We start from the raw sequence: 20,179 nt of genomic DNA, 5'->3' as shown, positions 1-20,179 counted from the left end.
GGGCTTTTCTTTGTGGGGAGATTTTTATGTGCTAATTCAATTTGTTCTGAGTCTGTTCTGATGTTTTGTTCTTACATCCTTGTAGGAACTTGTTCATTTCATCTCCGTTGTCTGTCCTGTTGGCATAAATTTGTTCATAGTCTTCCCCTGAGGCTTGGTAACGTCTGTTGGGTTGGTAGCAGTAGCTCATTCTTGATTTGGGTCAGTTGTGTGTTCTCTTGTTTTCCTAATCAGTCTCTTGTCCTAAGGTAAGAGCTTAGGTAACTCGTTTGAGACCTTTCTTCTCTTCTGATAACAGGTGTCTAAACTGATAAAAAATTTCCTTATAAGTTGTGCTTTGGATACATCCTATAATTTTTAATATGTTGCTTTCATTTTAATTCAGTTTAAATATTTAAATTTTTTATCGTGATTTCCTTTTTGACCACAGGTTATTTAGGATTGTGTTGTTTAATTTCCAAACATTTGGGGTTTCCCTGGATTTCTTTAAATTCTCATTTATTCTGGGGTTCTGATAGATGAAATTGCATTTATAATTGTTAGAGAAGAAACACGTAATTCAGTAGTGGTATTTGGAGATCTCAGTCAGAAAGGGTATACAAGACTTGAATAATCAACAAGAGCTACAAATGCAGATTCTTCCCAAGCACACAGAGAGCAGTCTGCAGGATAATAGACCATAGGCTGGGACAAAAACCAGAAAGGCTGAGCCCATCGTCAGACGTCCACGGCAGGACTGCTCTGTCTGGGGCCTTTATTGCTGTGAGAGTGCTGAATACTCAGGCTCAGACCCTGTCCTGTGGCAGCTGCTGCACGTGCAGGGTCCATCTGGGCCCTTTGCTTGCCTGCATGGGAACTAACATGGATGAGCGTTCCTGGCTACTGCCAGTGCCCTGGTGCAGGAGGACTTGTGCCTTCTGCTGGCACCCGTGCAGCCGTTGTGGGCTGTATGTGGCTTGTACCTGGGATTAGCTCTCAGCACCCGCAGGCTCCTGCAGGTTCTTTAGTGGTTAGAATGTATCTTAGGGACAGCTTTGGAATCTGTCTCAGGTGCAGGACCTGAGGGCCCTGGAGGCCTCTGCCTTGACTGCTCTTTCCCCCAGCACAAGCCACCCTTTCCGTTTCTTTGCGTGCCTCTTCATTTTCTGCTGCTGGAAGTGGGCTCTCTTCCAGCTCCCCTCCCTGCCCCCCAGCCCTGGTCCTGGAAGCTGCTCCTGCTGTGAGTGTTCAGTGTGTTGCCTGGACTGAATCCGTAACATCGTCCTTCCCAGAGCTCGCAGCCGGTGGTGTTTCCGCTTAGCTTTTGTGTCTGACTCCCTTTTTGCTGGTGGTGGTGGTGGTCGTTTTGCAGGAGTCTAGGTTTGTGTCTTAGCGCAGCCCCGTGTCTGTACAGGTTGGAGCTGAGCCGGAGATCACTCACAAGTTGTGTTCACATAAGCCTCCAGCCAGGAAGCCTGCCACTTCACCTGGTGGGTCTTTGTGCTTTGGGGAGTGCGCTCAGAATTCGGTCTTTTTAGCTTGCCCCACTGTGTGCTTTGCACCAGGCACTTGCACTTACTTGCTTTCCAAACATACACACGGATTCCTTCAGCCAGGGGGGTGTGGGTGGCTCAGCCCAGCTCCAGCCCCTGGGGCACCCCCACGGCTGCTGGTCACCCGGGGGCCCGGAGCTCTCTCAGGCCTTCTTGTCACTGCCTCGCAGGGGAACACCTTATTCCCCAGCAGCCTACCTGCATCTCTGGCCCTTCCTGTCCCCCACACCCTCCCCGGGTTGCCACTGTCCCTGATGACACTGCATCCCGGAGCCATTGGATTCAGAGCCTGTGCTAGCCTGGCTCAGCAGTGCCATGGAGTCTGTTACCCCGGATACACGACAGTGTTCCTGAATAGGTGCCTTCGGTCAGTTTCCAGTCTTTGATGGTCTGTCCACCTCTTCAAACCTTCACGCCCAAAGTCCCAAGTGCTGCGCCTTGCCATTGACTGTACCTGACATTACTGTAACCTAATGTCTGCTTGATCTCCTGTGGTCTCACAGGTCTCTCCTTACCTGTTCAGCCTGGACATGGGGCTGCTGGGACAGGGTGCTGGGGCAGGGTGCTGGGACAGGGTGCTGGGACAGGGTGCTGGGGCGGCGTGGGCTTCTCCTGGGCTGATCTGGCCGGATTTACACTTTGCCCCGGATAGCTAGAACAGCACATTGTCCTTGGAAATGGTGCATCCCTGTATTATGTGATGTGTATGTACTTGGTAGCAGCTAAAGAGATTAAAATACTGCCTCAGCTGATGAGATTCTAGAAACATCAGTCTCCATTGCAGGAACATTGTTCCTGGATTTTCTGCTGTTTATTAGCGCAATAAATACACATTTACTGGTCATGTAAAGTCTGCGGAGGCCCCATGAGTGATTTTGCGATGAAACAGATATGCATTTTGCCCCAAGGAGCACACATGCTAGTGTGAGTGACAGGCGTGAACACGAGGAAGTCCAGCTGCCGCCAGAGCACTGCAGAAGTGTTGGGGCGTTTGCACGCCTCCTCCGGTGATCCCCTTGTCTCCCGGGGCCCCCGCCTGTCCTCCCTCAGTCACAGCCTTCGCCCTGGTGTGCTGTGCCTCTACCGCTCAGGCTGCGTGGGCAGGAACTAACAGCACGGCCACGTGCGCGTTCCCTGCTTGGTGCTCACAGGTTCCTGGCGGCCCTGGACCTGGGGAGGGAGCGCTGTTGTTCCCTGTCCGCAAGCGAGCAGACGTGTCGGAGAGGCTGAGTCACTTGCCAGCCTCGCTCTGTAGGAAGTAGCGGAGGCAGGTTTTGAACAGAGGCCTCCATGCTCAGAATCCTGGGCTCTGCCCGGTGTGCTTGATGCCTCCCAGGGAACGGGCTTTCCCTGCTCTCCAGCCAGTAAGTGATTGGGGAAAATTAAGTGTGGCAACTCAGGTCCGACGCGGAGCCGCTTAGCACGTCTCCAGACAGGCACGGGGTGAGGCGGCAAAGCAGCACTGTGTTCAGGCTCCTTCCTCTCTTCGCCGTTTTCGCTGGGAGGGTTTCTGATGACTCAGTTTCACGGTACTGCGAGGTCCCTAGTTCCGGTTGCTTGCTGCACAGTGTCTTCCATAGGTGCTGGGTTGTACCTTGGACTCAGCGTGTTCAAAGACAAGTGCTTCATCTGCCTCCGGCCTCCCGTTGTCACCTTTAATACTCCCTTCCTCAGCTGATGACCCTGCCAGCTGCGCAGGCCCCGAAGCCTGCGGGGTGGAAGTTCTCGGTTCTTTCCTAACCTTCATCCCAGCATCTCACCCTGTCACTTCCACCCTGCCCGGTCGGGTCGCTGCATGAAAACTGACGAGAGGAACTGGGAAGCTGAGGGTGAACAGTGCTTTGAGGCTGCGGAGCACGCGGAAGGTCTCAGAGGCCATTCAGGCTGAACGTGTTTACGCCAGTGACCCTTGTTGCAGGAAGTGTGTGCCTACATCTGAACTAAAACTTCCTACTCTTGTGTAGCAGCATGCCCTCGTAAAAGCACTTGCACAGGCCGGAAAGGAGAGCGCGGGAGGGAGTAAGTGACAGTTTGTAAGCATAAGCAGCACGGCCAGGACCGAGCTCAAGTTGCCAGAGCCCTGGTGGCTGCAGCCAGAGGCCTCCTGATGGTTTTGCCACCATACAAGTGACAGGCGGCTTCTGCGTGTCCGCCTCGACCACCCAGGTGGGGAGAGGCATAGCCGCTGTCTGGCGGAGCTGCTGTGAGGATCAGACACTCCAGGAGGCTGCGGGCCAGCTCTGTCCCCCTGCCCACCCATCTGGACCCTGCAGGCTGACCCTCCTCTGCCGTGTCCTGGGGGAATTGATGTTGTCTGCATATCACTTAGTCTGCCTCACCTGGGGATTTCCTTGTCCTCCGTAGACGTTTCCAGAAGATTTTCGCCCCACCACTTCATTCCGCTGGCGTCTGCAGTTTTCACAGTTTGCTCTCTGCCTCCCTCCTGCCAGTCTCCCCATTAAGGTTATACCACAACTCTAGTGAGCTCTGTTAGTTTAGGATGGTGAGATTGCGGGCAGGGGCTTGGCCTAGCTTTCAAGATGTCGTGGAGACTCCACCTTCCTGCTATTCAGAGCCCGGGCAGCAGCAGTAACAGCTCAGGTGATGAATTTTGAGTCCCTCCACCCAAGTGGGAGACCTGAATGGAGTTCCTGGCTCCTGGCTCTGACCTGGCCCAGTCCTAGCCGTTGCAGGCATTTGGGGAGTAAACCACTGAATTGGAAGTGTGCACTCTCTGTCTCTCTGCTTCTCAGATAATAAAAAATAAAGTTTAAAAAGTCAAAACGGAGGGGCCGGTGCAGTGGTACAGTGTGGTAAACTGCAGCCTGCAGTGCTGGTATCCCATCTGGGTGCCGGTTTGGTCCCAGCTTTTCTACTTTCAGTTAGCTCCCTGCTGGTGCACCTGGGAAGGCAGCCAAGCATGGCCTGAGTCCTTGGGCCCCTGCACCCATGTGGCAGACCCGGAAGAAGCTCCAGGCTCCCGGCTTTAGCCTGGCATAGCCCAGGTTTTGCAGCCATTTGGGAAGTGAATCAGCAGTTGGAAGACCTCTCTCTCTCTTTCTCTCTCCATAACTCTGCCTTTCAAATAAAAAATTTAAAATTGTGAGATTAAACTTAGATTTTCTGACCTTCAAGTGAGGAATTCTGGTTCAGTATTAGGAATAAGTTTTTAAATGAGAGCTGTCCAACTCTGGGTGGTGTGCCTCAGGAGGTTAAAGTTATCAGGAGTGGGAGCAGGGGTTTGGCACAGTAGTTACAATGCCGCTTGGGATGCCCAGGTCCGTGTCCAGGTGCCTGACTCAAGTCAGACCAGCTTCCTGCTAGTGCACAGCCTGGGGGGGAGCAGTGATGGCTCCAGGATGTGCCAGCCGTGCGGGGGACCTGGACTGGGTCCCTCTCTGTGCAGGCAGACTGATGCAGCCGATTGGGCTGGACACCTGTCACTGTCTTCCTGCCTTTCAAATAAAATGAAAGTAAACAGTCTCTAAGACGTTACTGGGGCTGCAGGTGTCGGGTTTACGGCAGAGCCGGGCCTGGGGCTGTGCCGTCCCCCCTGAAGTTCCTGCGGTCAGCAGGCCGTTCTCAGGCCCCTGCATGAGGGTTGTTCACACATGAGCCTGTCCAACTGGAATCTTTGATTCGAGGTTTGACACTGTCCTAGGTAAGAGCAGTGACAAGGCTGGGGAGGTGGTATGACCCACTTCCCTGGGTATTGCCAGATACAGTGAGAGGGTTTGCTATGCGGACAGAAGCTGAAGATGAGGCTTCTGAGCCTCACCCAGCGCTGAAGTCACGGCTCCTCAGTGAGGTCGTGCCGTGGGTCCCTGTCGAGTGATGAGACTTGTCCGTGCTACACACGGTGCTTATCTTGGCAAAGTGGGGGAAAGCGCTGAAGCCGCAGCGTGCGGGCAGGCGGGCGGGCGGGTCGCAGGTGGGGGGTTTGACAGATGTTGCTGCTTTCGGGTCTAAGGCTGCTGTGTCCTTCTGTGAGGTGTTTTGTTCTCACCTGTCACCTCCCTTGCCCACAGCCATCTTAGCGACCAGAAAGCCTGCTTGCTCTGCAGGGGTGTGTCTTGAATAGTGCCCATTAGTGACCCCTGGCCTGCATGTTAGCCTTCAGGTTAATGACCTTTTTTATGTTCATTCATTTTATTTTATTTCCCATCCCGGTTTTGTTTATTTCTTTTTTGTTTTTGTTTTTTCTGTTCTCTTTTTAAAAACCGTCGTGGTTTGCCCTTCATGTTCCCCAATGTTTGCACATGACAAGATGTTGCCATCCCAACATTACCTCCCACTTCACTGACCAGTGCCACTACTGACCATCTAGCGCCAGCCACGACGGGACCACTGCCCTCGGCTCCTCGGGATGTCGTGGCCTCCCTGGTCTCGACCCGCTTTATCAAGCTGACGTGGCGGACGCCTGCGTCGGACCCTCAGGGAGACAGCCTCACCTACTCTGTGTTCTACACCAAGGAGGGAACTGCTCGGTAAGTGCCCATGTGACTGCAGCCCGCTGGCCACCCGGCCCACTGCCACCCAGCGTGGCTCTTCGCTGTGCAGGGTCTGGTCACTGAAGTGCCTCTTTCCAAACTGTAGGCCATCGAAGAAATTCCAAGCAGACAAGTCCCATGTCCTTTCTTGCCTCTGTGGGATGACCTGAGGGGTGCGTAGGACCCCTCTACTCATAAGATGCAGTGAGCACAGGTTGTCAAGGCTGTGAGTGTCTGCTGCACCCTCGCGCGTGGGCCGCTGAGCCCCAGGAAGGCTCCCTGATGGTGCGGGCGGGTGTGGGCCTCTGAGCCCCAGGAAGGCTCCCTGATGGTGCGGGCAGGCGTGGGCCTCTGAGCCCCAGGAAGGCTCCCTGATGGTGCAGGCAGGCGTGGGCCGCTGAGCCCCAGGAAGGCTCCCTGATGGTGCGCGTGTGGTTCGAGGCGGCGGTGCGCGTTCAGCTCCTCTCTGTCCCCTCTCGGGAGCTCCCGGACTCTCCAGGCTGCTTCACGCCGCAGCCTGGCTTCGTGGATGTGTCCAGCCTCAGCGTACCCCACCACCTGATGGCACAGCTTTACTCTTACCGCTGTGGCCTCTCTTGCATTGTCTTCTCTTCACTCCCTTCCCCCTTCCCCTTTCTCAGCTAACACTGTGCTCCGTTAACCCTTTGTGGCCAGGGTGAAGCCCCGAGAAGCCCCTGTAGAACTCTCCCCACCTCTTCCAGTGTGTGCGGCTTTTCTCGTGTGTGTGTGTGTGTGTGTGTGTGTTTATACACTAATCCTGGCACTCATGACAATGACAGGTGGTCTTTCCCTGAGTGGTCATCCTTTGATTGTGTGTGCACGCATGTGTCGTTTTTCCAGCCAGTGACAGACCCTGTGGGAGGAACCATCGCCGCATGCTGTGTCTGATTCCTTCATTTGCTCTTCACACCGAAACGAGAAAGCTGACACGTTTCAGCTAGGACTCCGCACATCAGATAAAGCCTGCATTTCTCTGAGGTGCTCGCAGCTGATGTATATCGTTTTAATGCCAGACTGGTGGGCTCTGCAGATGCACCCCTTCATCTAGTACTCCTGAGAGGGTCCAGTGGCATTGAACTTGCGCATGATGTGATTCAAACCCGATAGGCAGAGCTCATGTTACTCGTCGGTGACATTCCCCTGAACACCGTATTAGAAGTTTGGGGTTTTCCAGGTATAGGAAAGTGTGGCCCTGTCTACAGAATGGCAGCAGCTGTCTAGCAGACGGCGAGCAGACGTGTCAGTGTTCAGGCATCCCCCATAGATGCGTCTCTGCAGGTCTCCTGGAATTCACAGGGCGCGGAAGGCACCCAGCAGCTCTCTGTGCCCCAGGCTTCCGTCCCACGCCTCTGCCCTGGTGGTGCTGTGTCTCGCTGTGTGTGTCGCCCTCAAGCGAATGTCTCAGGCGGCTCCTGAGTGCCCCCAGCTGTGCCCACCCACCCACCCCGCACACCCACACACCCACACACACCACGCACTGCTGTCACACGTGGTGTGCTGGAGCCAGCTTCTCCCCCAGTCAGCTGTTGGATTTTCAGGGAATTCTGCAGACCTGCTGCTGATGTGACCTGCCAGCGCGGAATCAGGCGTGGCGGGGGTGGGGGAGTGTTCACAGCTGCAGGGGTGCACACCCGATCTGAGCATTAAAACGTCTCCCAGGTCGCACTGCGGCTGCGTCCCCCTGTGTTGTTACGCTGGCTGGGCTTTCGTTTTGCGGTTTGCTTTCTCAGAGCACTGCACTGGTCTCTGGGGTTTGTCTTTCATTGACTCACACACGGTGCCAGTCTTGCTCTGCAGAGTGTGTCCCGTACATGCAGCAGGCAGAGTCCGGCGGCCAGCGCCGAGGAAGTACGTGTAAGTAAACCAGCTGACTGCACTCAGTGGAGAGTAACTGCTGTTGGAGAAGTCATGTTGAGATAACTGCCCATCAGTAGGAAAAGAAAGGGTTGTATCTCTGTCTTACTTTAATGTAACAAGTTATAGATGAGTAATATGGAAATTTTTTAAAACCTATAAACGTATTAGAAGAAAATATGGAAATCATTTTTAGCATTTGCTGTGTGGGAAAGGCCTTTTAAAGGAAGATAGGAAATCAAGAAGCCGTAACAGGAATGGTTGACAGAGTTTATTGTGTAACAGTGTAGAATTCCACATGGTAAAACATCATAAACAAGGTTAATGTATCGAGTGACAAACTGGAAAAATGTTTGCAACATTTCTAAAGGATTGTGTAGATACCCAATTAAATAAGCAGCTCCCACAAATCACGAGTGACAGACACTGTCCTGAGAGGCGGGCTCCAGCCAAAGCCAGCTCACAGAATCTAGCGGAAAGCCCACTGGAGCTAAGAACGGTTTTCACCATCACTAGCAGTCTTGGAAACACCAAATAAGGAGTTACCCTTGCTCATGCATAAGGCTGGCAGTAACCTTAGGTTGCTGATGTCCAGTGTGCAGTGAGTTGAAGACTGGAAGGAACCTGCTCTGGGATGTGGCATCGTCTGTAGAGAAGGTGACTTGCAGAACTCTCACATGTTTTAAATGCATGTAGCGGTCAGTAAGCAGTCAGACTTCTGGTTGTCTGTGAAACAGACACGAGTAGGAGGAATAGGACACTCAATGACAGATTTCCAGTTAGAGAATACAGGACTCACCATGTGTGTGTCCATCTCAAGTATGAGGCAGCAGGTTTTCAAAGTGAAACCTTATATGTTGCTGTGGAAGTACATGCCAAGAGCAGTGATTCCGCAGCCAGCGACAGCCCCCAGTCCCACAGGGGACACTAGGCAGTGTCTGGCGTCGGGTCAGAGCGCAGAGCTGCGCACTGGCATCTGGTGGGCAGAGGCCAGGGGCTGATGGGCACACTGCAGTGTACACAGCAGGGAGTGTCCTGCCCAGTGCCTCGGTGCCAAGGCCGAGGAGCCCCGGCGTGGGGATCTGCTGAAATCACATCAGCACACGCCACACTCAGGTCTCCAGGTAAGACAGGTTAGGAGGAAGAATGGGGGCCTTTCGTCCAAAAGCATATAAAGAAAGGATGCTTTATAAATGAAGTTGAAATTGAAAGACACACCCGAGTTAAACTGACAGGGCGAGTGGAGCAGACAAGTGAAAGGAAGAGAAAGCGCAAGGCGAAGATCCTGTTCCCCTGTGGATCTGATGTGAGAAGGACAAGAAGTCAGGGACGCTGGCCTGCCGGGCCCAGAGTCTGAGCTCAGGATTAGCAAGGCCTCAGAGGGAGGCAGAAGCCTGGACCCAGGTGTTGGGCTGCCCAGTAAGAATTCAGATTCAGGTAAGGAGGGGGCGTTGTACATTTTAGACTCTTCAGCAGGTGTGTGCCGTAGATGGACTAAGCTTGCGTGGTTAGCAGTACTGTGGGTGCACTACCCAGGACCAGAGTGAAGGCACGGAGTCGTGGGCCCAGTGGGCTTGTGAGGCTGATGGCCTGGAGGATGGTGGGAGCAGTGGCCAGGAGAGGACAGGACAGATTCAGGGACTTATTTAAAGGAAAGCTGCTTTCCTTTGAAGTTTATGATTTTGAGTGGAGGCCAGGAAGGAGCGATACAGACCTCTGTGAGTCACAGGGCTGTTTTATAAGCAGGACTGATTTAACCTTTCTAGGCTTAATTTTTTCTGTCTTAAGAAATGATTAATGTATGTACTTGGCAGATTTATATTAAGAATTCACTCTTCAGGGTCTATGCCACTACTTACATTGGAAAATTCCCCTGCTCTCTGCATCTGAGAGCTCAGCCAGTAGGTGGCGCTCTATGTCCTGGTTCTGATCCATCGTTGTGCTGGGTACCTGTGTGATTTTCACTTTGTTAAAAAAAAAAATCGCCCTTAATTTAAGCAACAGCACTTTGCTGATGCTGACTGTTAGATGGAGAACAGAGAGTAAGTTACCCTGATATTAACAGGATACAGAGATCTGCTCGTCTAGGCCGGGGTTGGCAAACTACAGACGTTAGGCCAGATCAGCCGTTACTTTTGTGGCCCAGGAGCTAGGAGTTGCTTTTTGTGTAAGTACCTCGCTCCTTAGCCTGTGTGTGTGCACTGTCTGGCCTTTTAGGGAAACTCTGTCGCCTCTCTCTCTGGTGTGAGTGATGTGCCAGTGGCCCTGGCAAGCCGGAAGCACCACAGGGCAAGAACGGGCTCTGGCAGCTCCTCGCCCCGCCCCTTCCCCTCTGTCTCGACTGTTGGTGGTCGCCGTGTAACACGCTTCCGGGAGACCTGTGCTTTCTCACGTGCCCGGGGTCTTGTCTGAGAGTTAGTATTTTCTGGATGGAAACTGGGCTGTGGGAGCTTGCAGCAGGCTGGTGTCAGAAGCCCGTCAGTTCCTGAGTATCCTATCTCGGGTAGGCGCACCTGTGACCAGGTCTTTGCTACCGCGGTACCTCTGCATAAGTGTGTTTTAGATTGTGCTACACTCTCTCTCCCGATCTTTCCCTTCCACGTAGGAACAGATTTTCTCAGCGTATGTTTGTGATGCTGCCCCCACCCGTATGAGCCTTGTGCTGAGTGCTTCTGCGGTGTGTGAATGTGCGCGCGACACTGTCCTCTACTCCACCCCTCCCCCTGCCCCCGTCGTCTCTGTAAGAGAGAACTGAAAACCTCGGGGCGCAGGGCGAACAAAAGAGGTCCGCCCGTGCCCGCCCAAGGAGCTCTCGTCCTGGTGATCGTTGGTGTGCAGGCCGAGCGTCGCAAGCCGCGGAGTGTGAGCAATCAGCCGGGGCCCTCCTGCCAGGGCCCGTGATTGAGATTTCTAAGATAACGAGCTGTGGCAAACGTGAAAAATACCGCTCTGAAATGCCGACGATACATGCCTTCAGACGGACCGGCGCGTGTCCCGCGGCCCTCAGCAGATTGTAATCAGCAATTTCCAGCCAAATCGTTGATGTCTTAGTGAGGCACCTCGCTGCGGAGGTCAGGTCGTTCAGAATGATTGCCTCCACAGCGCAGTTTGGGACTCGTGTTCGCCGCGATGGCGGCCGCTCTTTGCGTAGATGGCCGTCATAAAAGCCAGCTGTTTGAGGAACATTTCTTCCCCGAATGTGTTAAACTCCTTGTACGGGAGTCCTGTTTTCGTTGAAGCATGGTAGACTCAGCATCACTGTGGACCTCAGCTGGACCCACACCTCCCAGAGCAGACCCAGACGTGCTAGCTAGTCCGAGGACTGGCTTTTACATTGTCATCTCACAGTCCTGGGCCACCGGATTCTTGGGTGTTGCTGGTGGTAAGATTGGCTGCTTTTCACATCGGCCTGAAGTTCATTCACGAACGAAAATCAGAGCCACGGTCAGCTTGGGATTCACTTAGCTTTTTAATGTTCTTGTTCTCCCAGAAGTGAGAACCCCCAACTTTCTTCTTATTCAGAGTCTCTTACCCAAAATCCATGTAGACTTTCTATGAAAATCAGGTCGTACCTAAAACCACCTTCTCTGAGTTTCCCGGAGAAGCAGGGCCTAAGGCTGTGTGCAGCTGGGCCCACGCCCCCTTTGGAGTCCTGTGTTCTCTGGGAGGCAGTGTGGAGCAGGCCCTCGGCGGGCCTGTCCGAGACCTGTGGCCCTGCTCTTCTGTCGGTTCCCACGTTCAAGTTGTGGACGTTACCTTGGCTTAAGTTGTGGGATTTTGACGTGGAGTGGGAAATGAAACGGTTCATTCTGGCAATGTTCCTGATTGATTGCCTTCTCTTTCCAAATCCTGTGTCCAAAGGGAGCGTGTTGAAAATACCAGTCGCCCAGGAGAGATGCAAGTAACCATTCAGAACCTAATGCCAGCGACGGTGTACATCTTCAGAGTCACGGCTCAAAACAGGCATGGCTCTGGCGAGAGCTCGGCCCCGCTGCGTGTGGAAACGCAGCCTGAAGGTGAGTCTCCCAGCGCCTGTCCTCTGCCAGGAGGGAGCCTGCGGGGGTGGGGGAGCAGGATGTCCCGGGCCTGCGTCTGCGGGAGACGCTCACGTGCTCCTTTTGCTGCCCCTGAGACTGGCTCAGATGCCTCCTAGACTGCTCTCCGCCTGTCGAGTGCTGTGTCCCCGCAGGCTTAAATCCATCGTCACTTCCTGCCTCCAGCTGTGCTCAGTTACGTCCTGCTTGTCTGATGGCAGAGACGAAGCCTCTGTCACCCTCGTTTCCCGTCATGTCTGATGCCGTGCCTTGCACGTGGTGCACGTATGTAGTTGTCCTGTCTTTATGCCACACTTTTAGAAGTTCTTTGAGGCACTGTTTTGGTCTCCTGTGCCAGTCCTACTTCTAATTACATTTCTAAGATCTTCTGTAGCCCAAATCCGTCTCAGGTTGGCTTATTGTAAGAATGTCTTGTGTATGTGAAGTTTGCACTGCAAGCAATAGGCCTAAAGTTGCAGGAAGCGCTGAGATCATCACAGCTGCTCTTCCCACTCAGGGCTTTCTTCTGGACTTGGATTATTATTATTATTTAAGATTTAGTTATTTTATTTGAAAGAGTAGCAGAAAGAAATCTTCCATGTACCACGACCCTGGCCTCTAGACTTGCCGCCTTTTATATAAGCCACTTTCTCCTTAAATGCTTGTCCGGTCTCCATGTTGGTAATTGCGCGTGCAGTGTTAGCCCGCCTCCAGTGATGGCGATGTTACTTCAGGGAGAGCGTGTGAGGTGCATTTGTGGAAGCTGCTGAGCAGGGTGCAGAGCAGATGAGGTGACTTAGACGTGCAGCTGAGCTGTCGGGTAATTCCGGGCCTTCGCCTGGTGGGGAGAAGGCGGGCGCGTGGAGCTGCGTGGAGCTTGCTGACGTAGTGCACCAGTCCCTCTGCGGTTCGTCAAGTCCCTTCCACGCCGGGCGCGGTGCAGTGTTCCCGAGATGCAGGAGGAGCCTTGAAGACTGAGCAGGCACGATAGGAGGCCACTGACTTCAGGGCTGGAGGCTAACGATCAGGAATCGAACCTGAGCAAGGCTCGGGCTCCATTAGGGAAGAACGTGTTCCCCATGACAGCAAGAGGGGGTTGAATCTCGCGGTTTTCCACATTCAGACAGGAGCCGGAGCGCTCCATTAGACTCCGAGCTCAACGGCTGGCTGTCCGTTAGGTCTCGTGTTCAGGCGCCACACACCAGACACGGAGACACAGCAGGAAAGGCCACGGTGAAGATGGCTCGTCCATGCGGGGTCCCAGGGCAGGCAGAAACCCGAGGTCATCTCGAGTTAGAGGCAGAACAAGCTTTCTCCAGGAAGCCCCCTCCCCTGGCCCAGTCCTGGAAATAGGACCAGAGAGGCGCAGGCAAGGTGAGCCATGAAGGAGATGGACGAAAAGCCCTTGGATGGGATCCAGTTACTCAGGAAAGCCAGTTCCGCTGGAGGTTGTGAAGCTATGTGAAAGTGTGTGTGTGTGTGTGCACGCGTGCACACACATGTTCAGATTTCCTCTGAAAGAAGAGGTCTGTAGCGGTCATCCTCATCTCAGAGCTCACGAGTCACACCGTTGAGTGCCACTGAGCCAGGAGTCAGTGTGGAGTGGGGAGGTGAGGGGACAGGTGTGCAGAAGAATGGTTGGTTGAGTGCCTAGCCTGTGCCAGTCGCTGTGCTAGGCTGTCAGGGTGGAAAATGAGTAAGACAAGGAGCTTAGCACTCTAGGGACAGATGAGCAAAGACAAGGCGGTGTGATGTGCTGGCTGAAAGAGAGTGCGGTGGGAGGGGCAGCAGGCTCGGGGAGGGTGTTTTAGGGATGGAGGGGAGCATCATGTGTTTTGGTGAAAGGGAAGTGGTTACTGGAGAGAGATTTGCATTTCATGTGGAGCTGTTCCTGTGTGGAGGAGGCACAGATGCTGGAGTCAGCCTTGGAAAATATTTTACATATTTAGCTTCACAGACCAACTTACAACGCTTTCCGCTTACGCCACATACAGCTGAAATGAGAGAATTCATTAGCACCCTTTTTTAGGCCAATAACAGTCAATGAATGCATTGAGAGCGATCTCCAGAGAACTTAGGGGCTGCTTACTTTCCTCTCCCTTCAGTAAGTTACGGGAAAGTTGTCAGTAGCGGCACAAGTGTAGCAGATCCGTTCCTGTGCATTCGTCAGGCCGTAAAAAATATCTGAAAGTCAAGTGAGCGACGTGAGTCATGACTAAGTCGGGAAACCTGGGAGCGACCGCGTTCAGCTTTCTCCCCTTGGCACAGCCAGACTCATCTGTGCTTTGGTGCTGTTACTCAGGAAAGCCAGTTTGTTAACATCTGTGAGGTTCCCGTCCTTCCAGCTCTTACATCCAGTGAGTAGCTGTTGTGGGAAATGCTGATGCCAGAGGAATTGTTTTCAAATACAGAACGCCATCCAAGTGCAGGCGCAGCAGCTGCCCAGGATCTAGGTCCGAGCTGGGGCGGGGATGCTGTGTGAGCCGTCACAGGAGTTAGGACCCCCTGGGCAGGCTGATGGCGCTGCGAGTAGGTCAGCCGACCATCTGCTCTGCCAGGCGCTCGCATCCTGCCCAGGGTATTGTCATCGTCTCCTTCTGGTCTTCCTGAGCACACCTTTTGGAATCAGAAAACACCACCGTCGGCTAGTGTCCCACCACTCGGGAGAGTTCCTTGAACTTCAGAACCTCAGCTGTCAGCAGGGGTGATGGTAGCAGCTGCCACGTTGGAGTGAGCAGAGATCAAACGAGAACACACGTGTGCAGCCTGCTGAGCAGTCAGTGAGGGCCGGCTGTGTGTGCAGCTGACTGCCACTCCGAGGGCCGGCTGTGTGTGCAGCTGACTGCCACTCCGAGGGCCGGCTGTGTGTGCAGCTGACTGCCACTCCGAGGGCCGGCTGTGTGTGCAGCTGACTGTCACTCCGAGGGCCGGCTGTGTGTGCAGCTGACTGTCACTCCGAGGGCCGGCTGTGTGTGCAGCTGACTGTCACTCCGAGGGCCGGCTGTGTGTGCAGCTGACTGCCACTCCGAGGGCCGGCTGTGTGTGCAGCTGACTGTCACTCTGAGGGCCGGCTGTGTGTGCAGTTGACTGTCACTCCTTTTTTCTGGTTCTGGTCCTTTACTTTCTTCCTTCAGTGTGCATGTTTACTTATCCTTTCTAAACGCAGGCCTGATTACGTCCTGCCCCTGGTGAGAGAGCTTCAGGAACCCCCAGCACCGGCTAGCGCTCTGTGTGTCATCCTCCATGTTCCCCTTCCTCGTCTCCACCCAGCTGCACCGCCCCGTTGACTGGAGCCGTTTCTGGTTGGAACCTGAGGGCACTGTTTGTTCTGGACTCTGGGAAGCCCCCTACTCCTTCCCTGCTCTGACCAGCCCCTGCCAAGACACAGCTGGGTGCTCTGTGCCTGTGTTCCCTAAACTGCTAGCACTTGGGGCGTCGCTGTCACGGTGTGTCTGACTTCCCTCCCAGGCCAGGTGTTGCTCTCCGTGGGTAGGGCTCCGGCCGCCACTGCATCCCCAGGGCCTCCTGCGGCGTCTGGCAGAAGTGGGCTCTCTTTTTGGGCTGTTGCCTTGGGTTTTGCTGCTCAGCCCCACAGCAAAACTGGGATTTGACAAACCACGAGTCCCGCAGCGTCCCATTTTTTTCGTATTTTGAATATGAAATACTTCACAGATAAAACTTGGTTTTGATTTGAGTCATAAAATGCAGAGTGCAACCACTTCAGCCAAATAATCTATCTTCTTAGGTCTTACTGTTGTTAAGATACGGCCAGCGTGACGGTGCTGCCGAGAATGCCTATCGAAGAGTTGCTCGTTTTCAATGATTTCTTGGTTCTCTCTCGAAATTTTCCCTCCAGTCCAGCTCCCTGGCCCAGCACCTAACATCCGAGCGTACGCGACGTCCCCTACCTCCATCACTGTCACCTGGGAGACGCCGTTGTCTGGCAATGGAGAGATTCAGAACTACAAATTGTACTACCTGGAAAAGGGGACGGACAAGGAACAGGTAGAGGACTAAGCCAGCCTTGGCCCATTCACTGGGAGAGGGGGGTCGAAGCATGTCTCCACATCTCAGTAGCTGCTCGCCGGGTGGGGGACGAGGTACAGGAGGTGGAGCGTTGCCAGAGTCTGGTGGTGACCAGCAGGGGTTGCTAGGCGTCAGGTGGTGTCTCCAGGTACACGGGGCTTGGGTGTGATGAACATGGAAGGAGGCCTGTGCTGTTGGGCAGGAGGCAGTGTTCCCGGGGTGGCTCCTTTGTCTTGCAGCATTTCTTTTGCCCACGTCATGTATCTTTGCACTGTTTTATTTCATTCCAGGACATCGACGTTTCAAGTCACTCCTACACCCTTAACGGGCTGAAAAAGCATACCGAGTACACCTTCCGAGTGGTGGCCTACAATAAGCACGGCCCCGGGGTGTCCACGCAGGACGTCACTGTGCGGACCCTGTCAGACGGTGAGTCTGCTCCTGTGGAGCCAAGGCCCAGGCCCAGGCCTCTCTGGTGTGGCTTTGCTCAGGTCACTTCCCTTTCTGAGTGTCTCCTTCCATGTGGAGTGTCAGTGACCCCAGCTTGGTCAGGCTGTCGGGAAGATTCAGCGAGAAGGCATCGCCCGCGGTGGCCGGCACTGTGCAGGCTCCCTCGGCATCTGGTAGCTTGAGCAGGGCCTCTGCCTGTCGATACTGCTGCTTCTCCCTGACAGAGCAGTCGGCTGTCAGGTTGGCTTCACTCTTACTCTGCCTAGCAGTCGGAGTTGCACGCCGTGTTGGTCCTTCTAATCCCTTCGTGTTTTGTGACAGTTTCATTTCTCACCTGTGACTGAACAAAGTTGCCTGTGTGTGTCCGTGACCAAGGCAGTGTTTCTCAGACTGCAGACTGCCCAAGAGATTGAGGTGGTTGAGACCGGTGTCTTTAGACTAGAAAATACCAGCGTTCATTGCACTTAATAAGTGTGTTTTCATTAAAATGCCTGAAAACGGTGTGCGTAACAGCCCTTACATCTGTAAACACGCTGCAGTTTGCCTCTTCAAGCCAGTGGTTGAACTCGACATCACCAGCATGGAGGTAGGCTGACTGCAGGCTCACTCCGCTGCCGTGGGGCGTGGGTAAACATGTGGCCTCACAGGACTCCTGTATCCTGCTGGAAACACTTAACTGGGATCAGATTGCTGTGAACCACACATCTCCACACGGAGGGAATTTCTGGCCCCCGCCCCCACTCTGCTGCTCAGTCATAGCTGAGGAGTCATCGTGGGCTCTAGATTGAAGAAGAAACACAGCACGGTGATCACGCTGGCCTGGGATCTGGAGGTGCAAACAGCTGTAAGAGAGGCTGTGGGTCTGTGACTGGATGTTACTAGGCAGTGTTAAACGTCAGCTGTGTTACTAGGTGTCCTGGATGACAGTGCATTCGTGTGCATCAGTGTCCTGAATGTGGCCGCTGTCCTGTAGCTTTGCTGGACAGCATCCCAGTGCCAGCACACATGTGACGACGTGCCCTGAAGGGTTTAGGAGGCGTGATGGCTGCAGCCATCTGGGTGACTCAGAAGCTGTGTGTGTGTGTGTGTGTGTGTGCATTCATAGTGAGAGAAGTAAAGCAGAGTAGTGATAATTGACGATAGAGGAAAAGAATATATAGTGTTCATTGTCCGACGTTTTCACTCTCTGCGGTGGGCTTGACATTTTCGGACTTAAGGAGTTTGGAGAAAAGGGGCTAGCACTTTGGCGCAGTAGGCTAAGCCTATGCCTGCAGTGCCAGTATCCCATATGGGTGCCACTTTGTGTTCCGGGTGCTCCACTTCCCATCCAGCTCTCTGCTGTGGCCTGGGAAAGCAGTAGAAGATGGCCCAAGTGCTTGAACCCACATGGGAGACCCAGAAGAAGTTCCTGGCTTCGCATCTGCCTAGCTTTGGCCACTTTGGCCGTTGCAGCCATTTAGGGAGTGAACCAGCAGATGGAAGATCTTTCTGTCTCTCCCTCTCACTGTCTGTAACTGTACCTCTCAAATAAATAAAACCTTAAAAAAAAAGTTGGAAAACAAAATGTAGTTTGGCTATCCACCTGCATAAGCCCACTGATCATGATTTGGGGAGGAGCTAACGTGGGCATTTGTGTCTGCATGCAAATCTGCAGTAAGAGGGTTGGCACGCTGGCCTCAGTGCCTGTAGGAACAGAGCACTGCTCAACAAGGTGGCTGCAGACTTTGGCGGATCCAGGCCCACTAAGACAAACGCCTGCCCGGCAGGTGTCTGTCGATTCTCGGCTATGACACGAGAATGGTGATGGAGACTCCTTCCAGGGGTGACAGCAGCTGTCAGTGCCTCTGCCACTGAGCCCGACGGTCTCTGGGCACAGACAGTTAGAATCAGTCATGCGCCTTTTCCAAGGACAGGTCCATGTCCTCCCTCAGACTCTGCGCCTGACTCTCCAGGGTGAGGGCTGAGGCACCCCCAGGGACAGCGGTGACCCAGACACATTCTTTGCCTTCCAGCAGCCTTAGCACAGAGTGCCTGGGTCAGTAGCCGGTCACCAGATGGAGAGGAGGGAAGAGAAGTTTCCTGGGGTGAGGAGAGAAGGCCTGGAGCTGCATTGTGTGGGTGGTGCACCTCAGTTTCTTCGTTCAGCCACCACCATGAAGGGAGGTGGTGGAGAGTGTGGGGCCACACACTGAAAATCTGTTATGTTCTCATCCGTGAGGAACTAGAGCTATGCAGCGATTTGTTTAGCCAACAGTCCCAGACTCTTGCTTCTAGATGGGTGTTCCTTGATGCTTAGCTGCCTCAGGAAGCCAGATGGTTCCCTTCAGGGAAGCTGTCTGGGAGGCCCCATGCGGAACCCGCTGATGTACGCACGTCTCATTTGCATCCATAACACCCGTACCCGGCTCAGCCACCTTTGGTAGACTCGGTTCCAGGAAACACACGGCTGCTCCGGGAAAATGCGGATGAACTCGGGGACTAGAACAGTGGAGTGTCTAGGCGAGAACAGAGCCAGCTCAACTTCCCTAGGGTTTTGTTTATTTAAAATTTTTATTTATTTGAAAGAGACAGAAGTCTTCTCTCCGCTTGTTCACTCCCCAAATGGCCACAAGGACCAGGGTTGGGCCAGCTAGGCCGAGGCCAGGAGCCAGGAGCTTCTTCTAAGTCTCCCTGGTGGGAGCAGGTGCCCAAGCATTTGGGCTGTCCTCCTCTGCTTTCCCAGGTGCATTAGTGGGGAGCTGCATCAGAAGTGGATCAGCCGGGACTTGAACCTTCACCCATAGAGGATGCTGGCTTCACAGGCGGCAGCTTTATCCACTACGCTGGGCCACAGTGCTTGCCCCGACATCCTTGTTTTTAAAAATGAATGAAGGATCTGCGCTGTGGCATAGCAGGTAAAGCCGCCACCTGTGGTGCTGGCATCCCATATGGGCGCCAGTTTGAGGCCCAGCTGCTCCACTTCCGATCCAGCTCTCTGCTGTGTCCTGGGACAGGAGTAGAAGATGGCCCAAGTCCTTGGCCCCCTGCTCCCACATGAGAGATCCGGAGGAGGCTCCTGGCTTCAGATCAGCACAGCTCCTACTGTTGTGGCCAATTGGGGAGTGAACCAGCGGATGGAAGACCTCTCTCTCTCTCTCTCTCTCTCTCTCTCTGCCTCTCCTTCTCTCTCTGTATAACTCTGACTTTGAAATAAATAAATAAATCTTAAAAAAAAAAAAAAAAAAGAATGAAACGTGGCCACACCCTATCCACACAGTAGAGCTGGTTGTATCCACAGTGCTGGGGACGTGTGTTTGTGGGAAGTCCAGCCAGGAACAGTCACATAATGGGGCCTTTAACACTATTTTTTTTTCTTTTTGCTTTGCAGTTCCCAGTGCTGCTCCTCAGAATCTGTCTTTAGAAGTGAGAAACTCAAAGGTAAAACTTGGCAGTGTCTTTGTTCATCTTTACTGATGTAAACCATGGAGCCCCGGGCTTCCAGCAGGGGATTCCAGGGGAAGCATTGGAGCAGCCGGAGGCCCGTGTTGTCAGACTGACTGCAGAACACGCACGCGGTCTGGTACAGAAAGAACACGGTGTCGCTGCTGCACTTGCCAGTGGACCTGGGCCCGGAAGCCGACGTGTTGATTCCGTTCAACTTTCAAAGCTCCTTTAGCCTTTAGCAAGTAGGCGGCCGTATTTCTGTGCAGCGCATGTTCTAGATCGTAACCTCGCAGACCTTGGTGACAGCAGCAGGAGGGAGTTGTGACAGCGTGGTCCCCTGTGTTCTGAG

General features: G+C 53.7%; 1 protein-coding gene across 14 annotated transcripts in view; it reads left to right on the top strand.

Annotated features, from left to right (window-relative positions):
* Positions 1 to 20,179, top strand: part of NEO1 (neogenin 1) — a 223,276-nt gene that overhangs the window by 155,873 nt on the left and 47,224 nt on the right. For 8 of the 14 annotated variants that reach the window (XM_070054691.1, XM_070054703.1, XM_070054696.1 and 5 more), the window contains exons 8-12: positions 5,800 to 6,019; positions 11,759 to 11,913; positions 15,788 to 15,936; positions 16,248 to 16,386; positions 19,775 to 19,824. In XM_070054691.1, the coding sequence (XP_069910792.1) occupies positions 5,800 to 6,019; positions 11,759 to 11,913; positions 15,788 to 15,936; positions 16,248 to 16,386; positions 19,775 to 19,824 (713 nt within the window). The remainder of the gene's footprint in view (positions 1 to 5,799; positions 6,020 to 11,758; positions 11,914 to 15,787; positions 15,937 to 16,247; positions 16,387 to 19,774; positions 19,825 to 20,179) is intronic. The other 6 variants (XM_070054695.1, XM_070054699.1, XM_070054698.1 and 3 more) reach the window with 1 other exon arrangement.

Source organism: Oryctolagus cuniculus, chromosome 12 (assembly GCF_964237555.1).
Source record: "Oryctolagus cuniculus chromosome 12, mOryCun1.1, whole genome shotgun sequence".
In the NCBI taxonomy this organism is placed as follows: Eukaryota; Metazoa; Chordata; class Mammalia; order Lagomorpha; family Leporidae; genus Oryctolagus; species Oryctolagus cuniculus.
Note: the sequence above shows the minus strand (reverse complement) of the source record. Positions and strands in the feature narration are given on the sequence as shown.